Source organism: Anas platyrhynchos, chromosome 11 (assembly GCF_047663525.1).
Source record: "Anas platyrhynchos isolate ZD024472 breed Pekin duck chromosome 11, IASCAAS_PekinDuck_T2T, whole genome shotgun sequence".
Taxonomy (NCBI): Eukaryota; Metazoa; Chordata; class Aves; order Anseriformes; family Anatidae; genus Anas; species Anas platyrhynchos.
Genome location: NC_092597.1, coordinates 15438063 through 15455124, shown reverse-complemented (window position 1 = coordinate 15455124; position 17062 = coordinate 15438063). Strand labels below are relative to the sequence as shown.

At 40.2% G+C, this 17062-nt stretch overlaps 1 protein-coding gene across 5 annotated transcripts; it reads left to right on the top strand.

The window, feature by feature from the left end:
- The first annotated feature begins 877 nt into the window (after positions 1–877).
- On the top strand, positions 878–16238 carry LOC101795095 (lamin-B3). 5 transcript variants are annotated; one of them, XM_027466447.3, is made up of 12 exons: positions 878–1375; positions 5668–5824; positions 6807–6932; positions 7892–8062; positions 9083–9208; positions 9317–9537; positions 10036–10255; positions 11161–11268; positions 11587–11703; positions 11800–11901; positions 11989–12099; positions 14273–16238. In XM_027466447.3, exons 1-11 carry the CDS (start codon positions 1002–1004, stop codon positions 12094–12096), a joined length of 1830 nt encoding a protein of 609 aa, XP_027322248.1. In that variant the 5' UTR covers positions 878–1001; the 3' UTR covers positions 12097–12099; positions 14273–16238. The 5 variants fall into 5 exon arrangements, with proteins under 5 accessions (XP_027322248.1, XP_027322249.1, XP_038040657.1 ...); XM_027466448.3 differs by having other exon boundaries at positions 880–1375; positions 12032–12099; XM_027466449.3 differs by lacking the exon at positions 11989–12099 and having other exon boundaries at positions 882–1375.
- Positions 16239–17062: the final 824 nt, after the last annotated feature.

Genomic DNA, 17062 nt, shown 5'->3' with positions numbered 1-17062 from the left:
AAATAAATAAAATTTAAACATAATCAAAATGCTTCCTGACTGTTTAGATGGTGTATGTTTGGGCAAAGGCTGTTCCTCTAGGCAGGAAATAGGAAATAACACCAACCTAAGCTAAACTCTTAAGGAAAGTTTCTTGCAACTGCTGCAACAAGCACTATAATTTACAGTTATATGAATGTTTGGAGATTCTAATGCTCATAGTCATGAAGATTTGTACAGCACTTTTTCTCTGAAATGTAAGTGAAAATGAAAATGATAAAATTATTAGCTATTGCAGAAAAATGGTAACTATCACATGACAGGTGCTGAAAAATCTTTCTTATTGTACAATGACATTTTTAAAAATGTAATTAGCATATATTTTTGCAGGCTGCTTCTCATGTTTGCCTTGATGACATTCCTCTCCCTCCTTTTCACATGCTATTTCAGCTTTCATATGAAACCCTGTAGCACTGGGATGTCTGACAGCCACTGCAGCTGAAACTAAAAGCTAGAATCGCCCACAAGCAAACAAGCAGAGGGTACTAGCTTGTTTCCATCAGCTGAGCAAACTGCAAAAAACAGACAGAACAGGCAGAGCACAGAGAGGGCGGCGTGCCGGCGCGCGAGCTTCACTGCAGCTGCGATGCATCTGCCTCAATCTGGGATTTTGCTACTCCCGACCTTTTAGCCTGTTCGATAGCACCGAGCTGCTGTGGGCATCCCAACAGCTCCTTCCCCGCCCTCCCCGAGCGGCATCATTGGGCTGATGAGAGGCAGCGAAGCATGTGTGAAAAATAAACAAATAAATAAATAAATAAATATAAATAATAATTTAAAAAAGTTAGATCCGTGGATTATCGAAGCGGTGGCACGGGGGGGTGCAGCCGTAGCCCTTTAAGCTGCCCACCCTCTCCGGCGGCAGCTGGCTGCTATTTATACGCGGCGGCTGCGGGGCGGGCCCGGGAGCGGCGACAGCGGCGGGGAGGCCCGGGAGCAGGGAGGCCCTGGTGGAGGCTGCCATGGCCCTGTCCTCTACACCGGTGGGAGGGAGCCGCTCCGCCGGCCGCAGGGCTGCCTCCTCTCCGCTGAGCTCTCCTCTGAGCCCGACGGCGCTCAACCGGCTGCAGGAGAAGGAGGAGCTGCAGCAGCTCAATGACCGCCTGGCCGTCTACATCGAGCGGGTGCGGGCGCTGGAGGCCGACAAATCGGTGCTGCAGCAGAGGCTGGCCGAGCAGGAGGAGAGCGGCGACCGGGAGCTGAACTGCCTGCGGTTCCGCTACGAAGCGGAGTTGGCCGATGCCCGCCGGGTGCTGCAAGATACCGCCATCGAGCGGGCCGCGCTGCAGGTGGAGCTGGGCAAGATCGGCCAGGAGCACCGGCAGCTGCACAGCAGGTCGGTGTCCGGCTGTCCCGCCGCTCCTGCCCGGCCCCGAGCGGGCCCTGCAGTGTGGGGGACTCCCCCAGGGCTGCCTTCGTGCCTGGGGCTCTCCCGTGGGGTGAGGAGAAGGTGCTGCTGCTTGCCAGGACCCGTGCTTCTGAGAGGGAGGGTTCAGTGCCACCAGAGTGGCTGGGTCTTGGTGGTGGTGAGACTCTGGAGGTGTGGATTGCATAGGTATGGAGAAACCCTAATGGATGTCCCTCAGGTGTGTGGTAGGGTTACTGCTGTGAGCATCTCCTGCTCCAGTACTGCTGGGCTGCTTCAGAGCTCCCTTGCAATGGGAATGGGGCTCCTGTAGAACTTGGGATCCTGATAGGCTTTCTGTGCATAGCCCTGCTTGAAAGCAGAGCTGACTGGGTTGGTACTACACCTGTGTTTAAGCAGCACTAAAGAAATGCTGGTAAGCATCAGGAAGCTATAGTAGAAGGGGAGGTAAGTCACTGTATGGAGTCTGCTCACATCTTTTGAGCTTTATAGTTCAGGCACTACCTTCTCTCTGTGTTTCCCTCTAGATAGTCCTGTAAGCAGAGCAACTTACCTTGTATGCATAGAGATTGTCCTGGTTGCTCTTCCATTTTAATTTACACATTGCTGGGATGAACTGCCTGCTGCTTCAGACTTAACAGTCTCATCATGAGCACTGTATCCTGTGCCTGGAATCTCCTTGTCTAGTCTCCTCAGGCCTGAAACAAGGGGATGGTCCAACATAAGTGTAATCAAAATCTCTTGTAGGAGATGAGTAGTGAAGGGCAGGGAACAAACATTAAAACAGCAAACATTCTGTTTGGATATATACAAGTAACTAACTAGCATTGCTAGTTACTTTAATGCTCTATTGTAATGCAAACTCAATTACAAACTTGCATGTCCATGAACATACACAATCTTGCTATGAGCTGTTACCACAGCACCTGTAGGCACTAACTTTTCCTTGTAACACTTATAGTGTGAAACAAATACTGGTTTCTACAGGTTCTGTAGGACATATGTAGCTGTTCTACTTGGAAATAAAACAGTGTTTACTCCAAGCTTCTGTTTTCAGCTGCTTGGAAGTTATTGGTCTTGCCTCATTCATGCTGTGTTTTAGCTCATAAATTTGTTTCATAAATCTAACCAACCAGTGGATTGGACAGTGAGGAGAGAAGGCTAATGCCAGTTCTAATTTTTTTCTGCTGCTCTTTGTGTTTGTATAACACAGCAGCTTTGTTTATAAACCTTTAGGCTTGGTAGCTATGTAATTTTCTGGACAAATTTATTTCTTTAAAGTAACTAGGCTTTAAAGTGGTTAACTTCATAACCCATGAGGAAGGATGCACAGTACATCCTTTTTGGAAGGACTAGACTGAAGTTCTAATATTGAGTGCTTTTTATCTGGGCTGTCTAACTGCAAATGTCTCAGATGACTTGGAACAAACTACCTTGAGGGTATCATGTCCTTTATATATATCCTTTAAATAACCTGGAACTCTTATGGGATGGCATGTCACTAGATAACTTCCCAGCAGTGTTAACCGTTGACTCTTATTAATCACTAGTGGGGAGTTTAAAACCTTCAGCAACAATCAACTATGTTTGCATTCCTTTTTTTCTTAAACAGTTGTAATTGGAAATAGGCCAAAGATGCTTTGCAAATAAGTTGTGGTGAAGCATATCAGTTGGCTGAATTTAGAGACCGACAAGCAAGAACAGTAGAACTCCAGATAAAGATGAGAATAATACTTGCTTGTGAAGAAAGAAACTAACATGTTTTGCTACTGAACCTAGCAATCTAAAGCTAAGAGTGAATTTGTCAAGTACTGTTAGTGTCCTTAGCAAGCTGAAGTGATTTGAATGTACCTGGAGAACTTAAATAATTTTACTAAAAGCTCATGTCAAGCATGTGATACCCTTATTTATAGGAAATGTGATAGTCAATACCTCTGTTAATCACTTTGCATCAAAGCCAGACTTTGATAAATTTCTGTTATTAAAGATGAAATTACTCACTTCAGAGTTTCCTTGAAAAAAGTTGTCAAGAAAGAATATAGAAAACCTGAAGTTGCTTGTCAAGGCCTGTGTTAAGAAAGTGGACTATCAAACAATAGATATAAAAAACACTAATGGAGTTTCACTCTTGTGCATACTTCAATGATTGCAAAAAAGATTACAATAAGATGAAATAGTCAATACTGTCAGTAAGTAGTTATTAATGTACATTTAATTTATTAATGTACATGTTAATATTGTAACCAGTACTTACAATAGTACAAGTACCAGCAGATATCCCAGGTGGTGAACTTAACACCTAGAAATAGAAAACTAAATGTAAGGGAAAACTACAACACAATCTTTCTATTGTTACTACAATACTTTTTTCCCTTGACTCTCTCAGTAAAGAGTAAATACCCTCTACTAGCAAAGATTTGTTTATGCATCATGGTCACAAATCATAGAGACAATCAACAGATGTCTGAATAGCAGGCCTAGAAAAGGCCTCAAGCAAGAACCTGATCTAGCCCCACACCCCCACCCTTCTCACCCCCCCCAGCCTGTGTTAGAACCAACCATACCTGCATTACTTCTAGCAGATGTTTGTGTAACCCTTTTCAAATTCCAGATGATGGAGATTCCAGAATCTCCCTAGGCATTGTACTTCACTTCTGAACTACTATTAGCTTCCTCTCTAACATCTAACCCAAATATTTCTCCCTGCAATTTAAGCCTACAACTTCCTGCCTTTTCCACAACAGACATGGAAAACAGATTCCCTTCCTCTATGCAGCAGTCTTTACATACATAAAAGACTGTTATGTCTCCTGTCACTTTTCTCTTCTCTAGACTAAACAATTCTTACTTTTTTTCCAATATTTTCCTGTATTCTATGCTTTCTAGAGCCCATCACTCCTGTAGAATGACTTTGGACTCCCTCCAACTGGTCTGCTCAGTTATCAACTGGAAAACTCATTGTATGAATTATCACAACTTAGCCATTTGGCAGAACAAATTTTGCTAAAATAAAGTGTAATCTTTACTCCATAAAATGTCAAATATGAGTTTTGAGGAGGAACTCGGACTCTGGATGTATGTCAGGTAACTGGGTCTAAGTTGCCTGGCGTAACTAAGTGCTAGTATTAACCTGGTATTAGAGCAGTCTGGGAAATTGTCACCTCTTTTTCGTCAAAGACAGGAACTCACTGTGGGCTCATTCCTTCCCTGCTATAGTGCCAGTTTTTTTTTTTTTTAAAAAAAAAAAACCTACCTTGGCCATTCAGAAGGTACCCAAAGGCTCTGTAATTGGGCACTTGCACAAGGTGGTAGGAAGGAAATGGCCTTCTGAAGGTAAAGCTGCTCTCACCCCGTAACTCTGCTGAGGTATGAAGGAGGGAAGAATTTGCAATTCTTCCTGAGGGAAAAGTTACTCTCACAAGGAGGTTCTCTGTGCTGTGAGAGCAGGGTGGTCTGTGTGGAGACTTGTGTGGTGGGAGCTGGGGACTGGAGGAGGCAGCGGGGCTGACAGGGCCTGCGTGCTAGGGCAGTGCCGTCAGGGGCTGGACCTCCTTCAGTGCTGTGAGGGGACCTTCCCCATCTGGTTTTCAGATTGGGAGAGCCCCCAGCAGCTGGAGCTTCTTTCTTCCTTCAGCTGCAGAGGAGGGAGTGCTCCACCATCATGTGTGACCGGCGTCACCTGCCACCCTGCCTCAGGAAAGCAGGCCTTGAGCTGCCCGCACCTGGCCTGCGTCCCCTCAGGTGCTGTGGCGGCCTCCCTGTGAGGCGTGTGCACCCCACAGGGAGCAGGCTGTGTGGCACTCAGCCACAGTAAGGGTGTACTGAGGTGGCAACAGGCACTCTGCCACGAAGCTGGTGGCTGCCTTTGCTACTGAAAGGAGGTCTTTGTGTCAAGAGTTTAGCAGTGGCACATCAGTGCAGTCCAGTGAATGCTGGCTTTGAATGTGACTAGTTTCTCCCTGTGGAGAAGGGACCTGTGCTGTCCCTCCCTTCCTGATGGTAGTGTTGTGGAAAATAGCTGGATTCTGCATGTAGTTCATACACAGTGAGCTGGAAAGTGGGTCAGAAATCTTTCTGGTTAAAGAAATGATACTTCTCTGAGGGTCTAGTTTGTTCCTTAGAGCCTACCCTGTGCTCTCAGCGTAACTCTTAACCTTTCTTCTGATTTAGTTCAACTGCAAACCCCCATAAAGGTAAACACTGAAAGCAAATTTTTCTCCCTCACCAGCTGTAACTTATGAGTGTAAACCTTTCACTTGCAGGAATTCAAAAAAAGAAGCTGACTTAAACCTGGCACAGGCTCGTGTGAGAGACCTTGATGCTCAGCTGAATGCAAAGGAAGCTGACTTAGCAACAGCTTTGAATCAGAACCGAAGTTTGGAAAATGACCTTCATGAATTAAAGGATCAAATAGTCACTGTAAGACTTGTTCCTGGAATTTCAACTTTGCTGTTGCTCCTGAAGCTTTTGCTTGTCTTTTCCCAAACTAGTTAGTTGAGATTTAAATGTAAAAGCAGGCAAAGGCTGTCACCTATGACAATTACAGGTGGACAAAAAGATTTCTTCAAACTTGCTGAAAGCAAATGCTGCTAATAGTTGGTCCGTTAGAACTTCTGTCTGTTGTAAGTACTTTTAATTCTATTCCATGACCATAGACCGTAATGATGTTTTGTTTTTTTTTTTTTGTTGTTCTGATGATGAACTAAGTTGAAATGTGAACTGCTGTAGCCTCTGTAGGAAAGAGAGGATTTGATGGACTCTGCTTTACTATGCTCAAATCTAGTTAAAACAAATAAGAACTGACTACTAGTGTGGGCTCTTTTGCTGTTTGAGTTGCTATTCTATCAGTGTATTACAACATAGTATCTTCATGCTTTACTATGATTATTGAGCTACTTTAGGGTCTTTAAGATGAAAACTAGAGGAACCTTGTATCGTTAAAGTGGCACACTCCAGTACTGGCAGCTTCTAAGAGTTTGTCAACATAGTAAAGCCAATGTTGGAGTTTTCTCCTTGTGAAGTATCAATCAAGTGATGTGGAAAGTAAGGGAGAAGTTTGGAGTACTTAGTAATGTGGAAGGGAGGAATGTGTATGGATGTTGCAATTGATTCATCAGAAACCTATTTTCTATACTTGAAATAAAACAGTGGTTAAAAACTAGCTGGTGGGACGAAGGGCTGCGTACCTTCTTGGAAATATGGTCTGTGTAATGATTAATAGGGTTCTTTGTTGCAAACATGCTGGATCCCACTGAAATAGACCTTAAACTGTCAAAATTCACTTAAGCAACAAGTTCTGATAGCTGTAGGAATCAAGTTGAATAACCTGTAATAAGATGGTCATCTTAGTTTGGAGGACTGATCTCTTAATTTTGCTTATCCCTATGTCTTTCTCTTCTAGTTGAAGAAGTCACTGGAAGATGCCAAAAAGCATCTTCACAATGAAGTGTTGAGAAGGGTGGACCTGGAAAATCGCATGAAAACATTGCAGGAACAAATGACATTCCAGAAGCACCTTCACGAAGACGTATGTTTTAGCTTATTAACAAGAATATATATATTTTTAATTGTCCACCACCCCTGGATGCCCTTAAAAGCAATGTTAAGGTGTGTGTTATCCTTAAAAAGGTAACTAGCTTAGAGTCAACCTATGACAGTCCATCAGCCAATAAAATCTACCTAACTAGGAAGACTTCAAGAAAGTACACAGCCTTATGTTAACTGGCATAGTACCAATAGATATCTGGAATATGAGACCTTTCTCATGATGCACTTCTAAAGGTAACTACTAATGTACTACTTTGTGTAACTGAAAGTGCATATATTACAGTTGAACTTAATGATTGCAGGTGCTTACTAGAAGCCTAAAATAATTGATATCAAACCTCTCTTAATAAGCAACTTATGTTCCCTACTTCCTTAAAGGTTACCAAGCACCTTTGATAAGTGTTGCATTGTTGCATGAGAAGTCAGTACATGACATACAACTTAAAAAAAAAAAAAAGTGAATGCAAGCCAACTTCCTTCTGGAAGGAATCTCAGTGTGTGGTTTAAGTGATAAAACTCCAATTTCTCTAACCCAGCTGCTGTTAGTTCTTTGAATAAAACAAGAATAGTTGAAGTAACATAGCTTAAAGAAGCTGAAGCATATGCACATGTGCTTCTAAGTTAAGAAAAGCAGATAAATTCATCTAGTTCAAAGAATTAGTCTCCAAATTAGATACAGATTACTGCATTTAGTAGTTTAAGCAATGTTGGCAATGAGGAAGCCAAGCAACCTAGCACAGCTAGTGAGGTGGAAGTACCTGACCTAATGGATGAATACTTTAGCTCTCAAGGGATGAATGTTTAAGCTCCATATAAGATGAATGCACTCAATGACAAAACTGCTTCAGTACTGAATGGTTTACTAAACTGGTACAGTACATCCACAGTCTCAAATTAAACTGTTTTAGCTTGCTTATTCTCTGAAAAACTTTCTCCTAGGAACTGAAGGAGACAAAAAGAGTCCATGAGACCAGGATTGCAGAAATAGAGTCTAGCCGTCAGAAAGACCTTGAGAGCAAGCTCTCGGATGCTCTGCAGGGGCTCAGAAAACAGCATGAAGAACAAATTCAAGGATACAAAGAAGAGTTGGAGCGAACGTTCAATGCAAAAGTAAGTCTTTTTTTTAAAAAAAAAAAAAAAGCCAGTAAAAAAGTTCTCTGCACCTTAATATGATTACATTTACACTATCATAAGTAACTGATGGAGCCGAGCCCTTGCATTTAGTGCAGAGCTTCTAGGTGTAAGTTTTAAGAGTAATTAACTACAACTAGTGTGGAATTTCAAGTGTCAAATTTGACAGTAGAACTTAGTACTACTGACACTTAGTACAGTCTTTTTCCTCATATTAGTCTTGCATTCAGGTAAAATTAATACTTTTCTTACACTGTTGTAGGTAAGATTCCAGGGATTTCTGGGTTGGTTGCAGTGTACAGTAATGGTATGTTAAGCTGTCTTTAATATTCAGTGCAGAATCACATGATCTACTCCTCTCAAGCAGACGTGTTTATTGCTTCATAGTTTTTTTGGGTTTCTCTATGCTCTGACTTCCTCCACATGCCAACTTAGTGAATTTACTGATATAGTTCTGTTCAGGTCTCCTATTGGAAAACCTTGTATTTCTTGTAGTAACATGACTATACTTTATTTCACTGCATGTTTTTTCCTTTCTTGGAAGATTGACTTCTTTCTTCAAGATTGACTTGCTCTAGAAGTAGCTCAGTGATGCAGGAACTGTTCAGTAACAGAACTTTTGGGGAAGAACAATAGTTCTCTAAGCATACCTAGTATCCTCTAGCTTCATGCTTTGACAAGCAGTTTCCAAGCATTCTTCATTGTTCTTCTGGAGAATCCATTTACTTCGTATCTATCCTTCAGTTACAAATGTATGAAGGCCTTGTATTTAATCAAGCACTTCTCCCTACCTGATTATTGCTGACTTCTTCTGACGTTCACGTCAAACTCATGTAAACCTCCCTGAAAAGCTTTCTGGCCTAGACCTTATTGGTATCTGCACACTTAGGTAAAACATAACTATTTCCAGAGGTAACAGCTGGAAATCGCTTGGTTTTCCATCCTTATTTAAAATACATGGTCATAAGCAACTCATTACTAACAGTGACTTATCCATAGGTGGAGAATGCCCAGCTTTCTGCAGCAAGAAATATTGACTTTGCCAACGCTGCTCGGGAGGAGCTAATGGAAACAAAGCTGAGAGTTGATACTCTGACATTGCAAGTTAATCAATATCAAAGCCAGGTACTATCTTCACTTGTATATCCTTAGAATTAAATACCCAATTCAAAATAATGTGCTTCTCTAAATTTCAGTTAGAATTTAATTGATTTTTTTCTCTCTCAATTGTAGAATGCTGCTTTGGAGAAAAAAATAAGGGAGCTACAGGAGGCGCTGGATTATGATCGTGATGTACATCGAAGGCGTATGGCTGAAAAAGAGAAAGAAATGGCCAAAGCCCAGGAGCAGGTACAACAACAGTTGGAAGAATATGAGAATCTCTTAGATGTGAAACTGGCTCTAGATCTGGAAATAAATGCCTACCGAAAGATGCTGGAAGGAGAGGAACAGAGGTAGGCCATGACAAGATCCTCAGATGAGGACTTGCTCCACCCATGATCTCTGCACTAACAGTATATTCTTCAGAATGTGGAAGAGACAAGAAACAAATACTAAATGTGCAATTAGTACCACAATTCAGGTCTTTAAGTATAACTGGTAGATAAATAGTGTTTATATCCCACATCTACCATACAATGTACTAAGATGAAATAACATAAGAAACCCAACTGAAAGTTGAAAGGTCCATTAGACATCCTTCCCTAGAATCAAACTTCTTCAAAGCTTTGTGCTAAATCCCAGAGCTATATCAAAGAGTGTTTAAGCCTAAACCAGCTTTTCTTTCTCCCTTATCCATCAGGGTTAGGTGCTGTCATTTCTACTTGAGTATTGAATTTTGGAAAACCACTAGGGCACACATTTTATAGGGGTACAGTTGTTCTGTGTGGGCTTGTATCTGTAGGAATACATGTATTGGATATTCTAGTGAATGTTATCTGACTCCTTTCTAGGCTAAAGCTGTCACCTAGTCCATCTTCACACAGCACTGCAACTCAAGCAAGTCAAGAGCGACGGTTCCTGCACGGGAAAAAAAGGAAAATGAAAGCCAAAAAGAGAGAACATAGTCCTGGATTTAAGACTGTTCAGCATGCTTCATCTTCAGGAAACATATCTATTGAAGAAATTGATGCAGATGGAAAATTTGTCAGGCTTAAAAACAACTCTGATGAGGTAGGTCTGTGTACTCATTCAGTTCTACACTTCCTTCACTACCAAGTACAACTGCTTGTGAATTGATTTGTGCCTTGGTGAGAGATGGCAATAGGGAAGAATGATGAGATGGGAGAAAAGTACTGTCAAACTACTTAAAAAGGGAAGGCCTTCTAAGCTGTTCTTTGACTAAGCTGGTTAATGTCAAGAGAAGAGCAACTGGTCCTGCAGGTTTCCTGTTCACAGGGCTGTTTGGGAGATGCTTTTGCAGGAGGTGCATTGGCTTCCATGATAGAGAAGCCTACCATTAGGTATTTCTCATTAGGCTCAGGGTAGCAGTATTGGAAGCACTACTTAACCTTGGTAAGTTAAATAAGGTTTTAGTAAACTGGATGACAGTTTGCTGCTTAAAAATGCTTACAGCAGATAAAAGGTTAGCATCTAATCAATGTGGAGAGGGCTTCTCTAATCAGTTAAATAATTAGTTTAGTCTGCAAATCAAGAATTGTTAGAATTAATCATCAGAGCTTCAAAACTTGTGATTGGAAGCTTAGGAACTTATGTCAGCCTGAGTTACCTTTTAAGCTTTCACAGATCACTATGTATATTATAGCTTATACTTATATACATGTGGTCTGACTTAAAGATGGGTGTGACCAACTTGATTTACCAGAATCTCCCTGGTAAGAACATGATCTTTCTTAAACAGAAGGCAAGAATAGATGTGCCTAAACTTGTGGAATTAAGCTTAACCCTAAGAAAATACTGGGAGACTTCACTAGAAATTTGAAGGCAGCCTCAAAATTGATTATAGATTCTTCCACACTACAGAAGAGGGACTTAATGACCTTGAAGATAGAAAGCACCTCGCACTTGTATGATGTTTTGTTGGTCTGTAATGCTGAGAGAAATTTCTTATCCCACAGGATCAGCCACTACATGGATGGGTGTTGAAAAGACATCTTGAAAGTGTGTCAGATGTAACATACAAATTTCCTTCATGGTTCACTCTTCAGGCAGGCCAAGTAGTTACGGTAGGTAGTGGTTTCATAAAGCTTAAAGACCCTTGTTCTCATTAGGTTAGATAGCAATGGAGAATTGTGTAGTAAGAGAAACTAAATTACTACCTGATTTTTCTGATCCTGCTGTAAGTGCCTAAAGAACTAAAATCCTTATTTTATGTGGAGAGAAAGATGAGAAAATCCTTATAAGAACTTGATCTGGATTTCAGTTTCTATTACTGGGCATCTTTGGTATTAGAGTACTTGAAGTTTTATATGTTCTGATATGTTCTGAGTTCTAATTCAACTACAAATAAGAATCTTCAGAATGTCACTTTGAACTTGTTGCAGATTTGGGGTGCAGCTGCTGGTGTAAGCCCAGGTCCTAATGATCTGGTCTGGAGGTCTCAGAAGTCTTGGGGAAGTGGGTATAATATTGGTGTTACTCTCATCACAGATGTAGGTGAGGTAAGTGAGTTTCTAGCTTCTTTTGTCCTAATACAAAACTTGTTTGCTGTGCCTTGACACTTGAGTGTTCTTGGTGGTGATTCAATTGTGTTGTAGGAACAAGCAGAGAGGAAGTTAACACATGTACCTAGAGAAGAAAGTGGTGAGCAAGATGAGTGTGAAGAAGTAACTGAAAGTGAAACAGAGCTTTCATCTCATGTAAGCTGCCTGAAACTTAAATGCATGCTTTCAAAAGAATTATTCAGTGGCCAATCACTTTTCATTACATGAAAATTCTTCCCCAAGTACCATCCATATTCTACAACTGTACCATTTTTCTTGATGTCAGACCAAAAGAAGAAAAAAGAAATGTTGTTTGGTTTCATGATAGTGGTTCCTGTGAGCATCCTTTAGCAGGTGAGATCAGTAAGAATCATGCTTGTCATCTCAGCTTGCTTCATTAGTAGTGCTTCAGTGTCTTGTCCCATGTAGGGTGTAGCTTGCATGGCTTTGCATCACAAACGGAATTGATATTTTGCTTATTAGTTGAATATGATCAAATAGTGTTAGCTCTCTGGCATCTAATTACTGAAATGATGAAAAATACTCTCTTCAATGTCTGTTTGATCTAAATATGTAAGTAAGCTTGCAAGCTGTTATCCCAAGAACAGAATGCAAATACTAACTAGAAATACCTTATTTCTATGGGATGAAGTGACTTAACTGATACTTAAGAGCAAGTCCAGGCACTGTTTTAGGTGTGCAACTTAAATTCACACTGAAGAAAGCTAATACTTCCATTCAAAAGCATGGGAATGCTGAGGTTAAAGTTCTGGGTATGTTGACTGGCTAAGCTCCTCTTAAACCCAAGCATGAGTTTGAGGCATTTGTGTCAGCTTGGTTCCAGAAATCATTCTTATTTTTCTGTGTGAAATAAGTATCTCAACCTTGTTTCTGTCTTAAATACCCTTCAATACTTCCAAGTGGTACTGAAGTACAGATGCAGATCACACTAACAGAATTAACATACATCAATAGAAAGAGCAGGTTTTGGCTTCTATACACCTAGAACCTTTTGGCTGTAACTTGCATGTTGCAGTGCCTTGTGAAAGACTGGCCTCTCTGGCTTTTGACTGATCACATGAGTCTGAAGTTCAACATCTTGAATGCTTCTAATGCACTTTGATACTATTAGATACTGTTACACCGGTCTTTTAATTGCTGAAGTGTTCTGAAGGGCTTTAAATTGATCACAACTGAAAAAGTACAGGCTATATTTTACTTGAGTTGATTTTCTTGACTTGAAATAGCATCGTCTCCTTTCTTAGCGTAGACTAAGGACCAAAGTAAATAGAATGTCCAGCTAAATATTCATTCTTTGCCTCCTGCTGTCGCAGAACATTGAGTTACCACAGACCATTGCTAAAAATGATCCCACACAGTTGCAAGGTAGACTGATAATCTACTGCAGCAGGCCTTAAAGCCACCATTTCCTCTGTGCCTTCATAATATGTATACCTGTCTAAAAACAACTTGGAAGTACACTTTCTTCAGAAAGATAGTATTCTGAGATCTCATAACAGGCAGTTGTTTACTACTTAGTTATCTCCTTGTCCTTCTTTAGAACAGAAAATCTGCGTAAATATCTATTATTATAATACCCTCTGGCTTAGTGTTTATAGGTATTAAAGTCTCCTGACTACGTTCTTGTAATATTTCCAGTCTTGTGCTGTGAAGGAGGGTAAGACCATGTTTACTAAGTTATTGAATAATGGCCTATAATGCTGTTCTGGCTTTTAATATGCAGCATAAACAAAAATGGCTGAAGCTGTACCAGTGGAAACCAGGCTTTAAAGAGTTACTGCTACAAGCTTCATCTTCAAATTAGGGTCTCTTCATTATTTTAAAGACTTCATTTTAATTCACTAGTAACATGCTTGTTCTGCAGTCAATGATGGAAAGAAAAAGCAACGTTTTTCTTTACATCTCTAATCTGCTGTTTTATCAGTGATGTTAAAATCAAGTTGTATACCACTTATGGTAAGAATCCATTCTAGTACTTCTATTCATATATTAATGTCCTTTCCATCTGCTGAATTACTATCAGACTTGTGTCACTATGTATTTATGTATGTCACTATATATCTATGCTTCTGTATTACACGGGTAATATTGAAATAATGGTAGCTTAGTCTAAAAAAAATTAACTTCTTGCAGGCAGCAAAATGATGCAAAGAAAGCTTTGCTTTAAGGAAGGCTTTTCCATATTTTTTGCTTCTGCTCTTACTCTAACTAAAGTAGTGGGAATTTGCATGCTGGTTAAGTTTTGATGCCTCAGAACTAGGGTACTAATAGTTCAATAGCTTTTTGTTAAAGAAGGTCTTGCATGGACTCAAACTCTTAAACTTATTTTCCTTCCGGCTGACCATGTAGTATAGTTAAGATGCTGACACTCTTTAAAACCTGTTTTGCTTGTTTAATAAGTAATTAAATCTACAAGGTACTATAGAGATAGGTAAGATGTCTTTAGCCAGTAATAAATTTTAAGTATGCATGTTCATTAGCCTAATGTCTTATTTTATTTCTGCAGCAAAATGAGGATCCTAGCTGTTCTGTCATGTAATATGGATGCAGAAGATCATCTGAAAACTTCTCAATCTCCAGTGACATTGCAGACTTGTGTTTTGATATCTTCTGCAATATCTAAAACTAACTTGGAATTTGAATCTCCCATCTGACCTCTTTGTAAGAAACCATCCATAACATGAAACTTTCTACTGTTTGATAACTGTACCCTGTCTTAGATTTGCTGATATAAAGAACAGTAGAATATAAGCTCTGTATGAAGTTGTCTTTCCACCCTAGCACAAGGATCTGGTCTCTGTGACCTGCTGAAACAGGAGGGTGCAGTTTACAAAACTGTTAGATGCATGTCCTAGAAAGATAATAAATAATTGAGTGTGAGGCTGCCTCAGCTTTCTCAGTATTCTGACATGGTGTCAGGCAATTTCTGTTTCAAGTCTGAGTGGGAAACTACATGGGCCAGATCACACTACAGTGTGGGCTTTCAGCAAGTCCAAACTTGGCTAAAGTGAAATGTTCACCTGAAGAGTGGTGAGTGTCTGAAATGTTTCCTGCTCGATCCTGACATGCCTAGATCACTTGTTAGAGAACTTCCTAGAGCTTAAAAAAAAGGGGGGGGAGGAATCAAAAGCAAGTTGTAGAATGTTCCTCTCATTGATTAAATGTACTAGAATACAGAAACAGTACATAGAAATTACCAATGTCAGTATTTGATCTTTCTGGATGCAGTATATCACAGCATAGCTTTTAGTTCTGATTTGCTGGAACCTTAACTTGGACAGATATATCCTGCAAATGTGAAACATTCCAACAGAAGGTACTGTAACTAGCAATATTAGCACTTTCTCTGAATGGTCCCAAAATGTCAGCCTTCTAAGGTGCCTGGGGAAAAAAAAAATGCTAAAATAAATTTTAAAAATAAACCAACATTAACTACAGCAAAAGGTGCATCAAAAAGACCTGCTCTTAGTGTCTCTATATGCTAAATGTCTGCAGGTCTGATTTGTATGCCTAATAGGGGAGCTGAGGTAATACTATGTATTGGCCAGTATGTAATTTGTGTTTAATAGCTTTGGGGCCCACCTAAAGGCTGACCTACAACCTCTGCTGACTATGTAGTCAGCCTGTATTCAATTACTTCTAGTTTCTTTTTACTAAAATGCTTACCTGCTGGCTGTATGGTGAAGAAAGAGCTTTGATGAGCCATGCAAAGTCTAGCTTTCTTATTGTTAAGAGGATGAGCAGCTGACACTGCTGGTCTCCCCAAATGCTGATTTCTGGCTGCATCTGTTACCTTGTTAAAATAATAAATTGTGGATTTTAGGATCCAGTCTGTATTTGGATAGTTATTAATGTGAGGCTTTCCTTACACTGGCTTAATGATCTTAATTTAAGCTATTTAAATACGTCAGATTTTGAGACATCAAAACTACTGATTTAATGCATTGTAGCAGATTTGAACTTTTGTTGTACTTTAAGGCTCATACAGAAATAAATACTGTTCTCTTTGCTATACTTATGTTAAACTTTTACTATTAAAAAGTTTACTATTAAAGAGTTTTCATGTACAAATACTGAAGTCCAAGACTAATTTACAAGTGAAATAATAAAATTGGGCTTTAATCTTATTGGAGTGGCTCAAAACCCTGAAGCATTACATATGCCTGCATGGCTTGAAGCAACTTTCCATGCTATACCATGCTGTCCTGTTTACCCTTATCACTCACTTTTCTAAGTAATGCTGAATTGTAATGAGTTTAAGAGTATTATTTCGGATGAGATGACTTCTCTTTAAAGAACAAGCAAAAACCAATATGAAGTGACAACAGTAAAATGCTTGAACTACTGTACAGGTCTTGATATAAATAACTGTGGTAGGTCAAGCTGTTACACTGTTTTCTTTCTTCTCCCCTGGCTACTGCTTAATTACCTAAACAAAATGTAGGTGCCTAACCCTGGTTCACAACAGCCTTGCTTCTTGGCTCTGGTACCTAGAATCTTTTCAAGAGATGCACGTGCTTTGGCAATAGCCCTTTCACTGTTCAAACCCAGAAGCACAAGTATAGCACCTGTAGCCTGAGTTGTCTGGCATTTATCTAATAAGTTGTGAATCTCAAATACTTAAATGTTTGACAGTTGTTCCATACACTTTGTATGCACAACACCATAGCTACTTTCATTCAAGAACTAGGTCAGGACAAGTTACTCTCTGTATTGCTGCTCTAATAACTGCTTGATATTCAACCCTGAAGTTAGGAAAGGCCTAATAAGTGTCCTTTGTAGAGCAGTCCAGATTCAGAGCTGTTGTGTCTGAGTTAATTAGCAGGCTCTAGACAAAGTTACAAAGAATAGCTCTCCACCTTTCTTGGGAGGATTGTGCAAGCCCAGCCTAAAGACAGTAGAAAAAAGAAAAGCAGGGTTTTGACAGCTAGTTGGAGGTCATTTATGCATATAGGAAGAAGTTACTACAGCTGTGGCGCATGTTAAATTGAATCCCCTCTCTAGGCAATGCTGTCACTACTGGCCTATAGAACCAACTAGGGCTTCATATACTGAAGCTGCGTTCAATCCAGTTTGCCCATAAAGATTTTGATTCCCTTCGTATTGCTCTCTCCTCTGTCTTGTTCAGAGAGTAATTGGCAAGAGTTCACATTCCTCTGGGGGTGATGACTTTTTTGGTCATTACTACAGCCATATTTACTGAGCAAAGATGGAAAAGGCTAACACAAAACAACTCAATCTTCATTTTTATAGTACTTAAGCCTGAGTCTGTCTGTCCTTCATTTTGAGGCCTTTT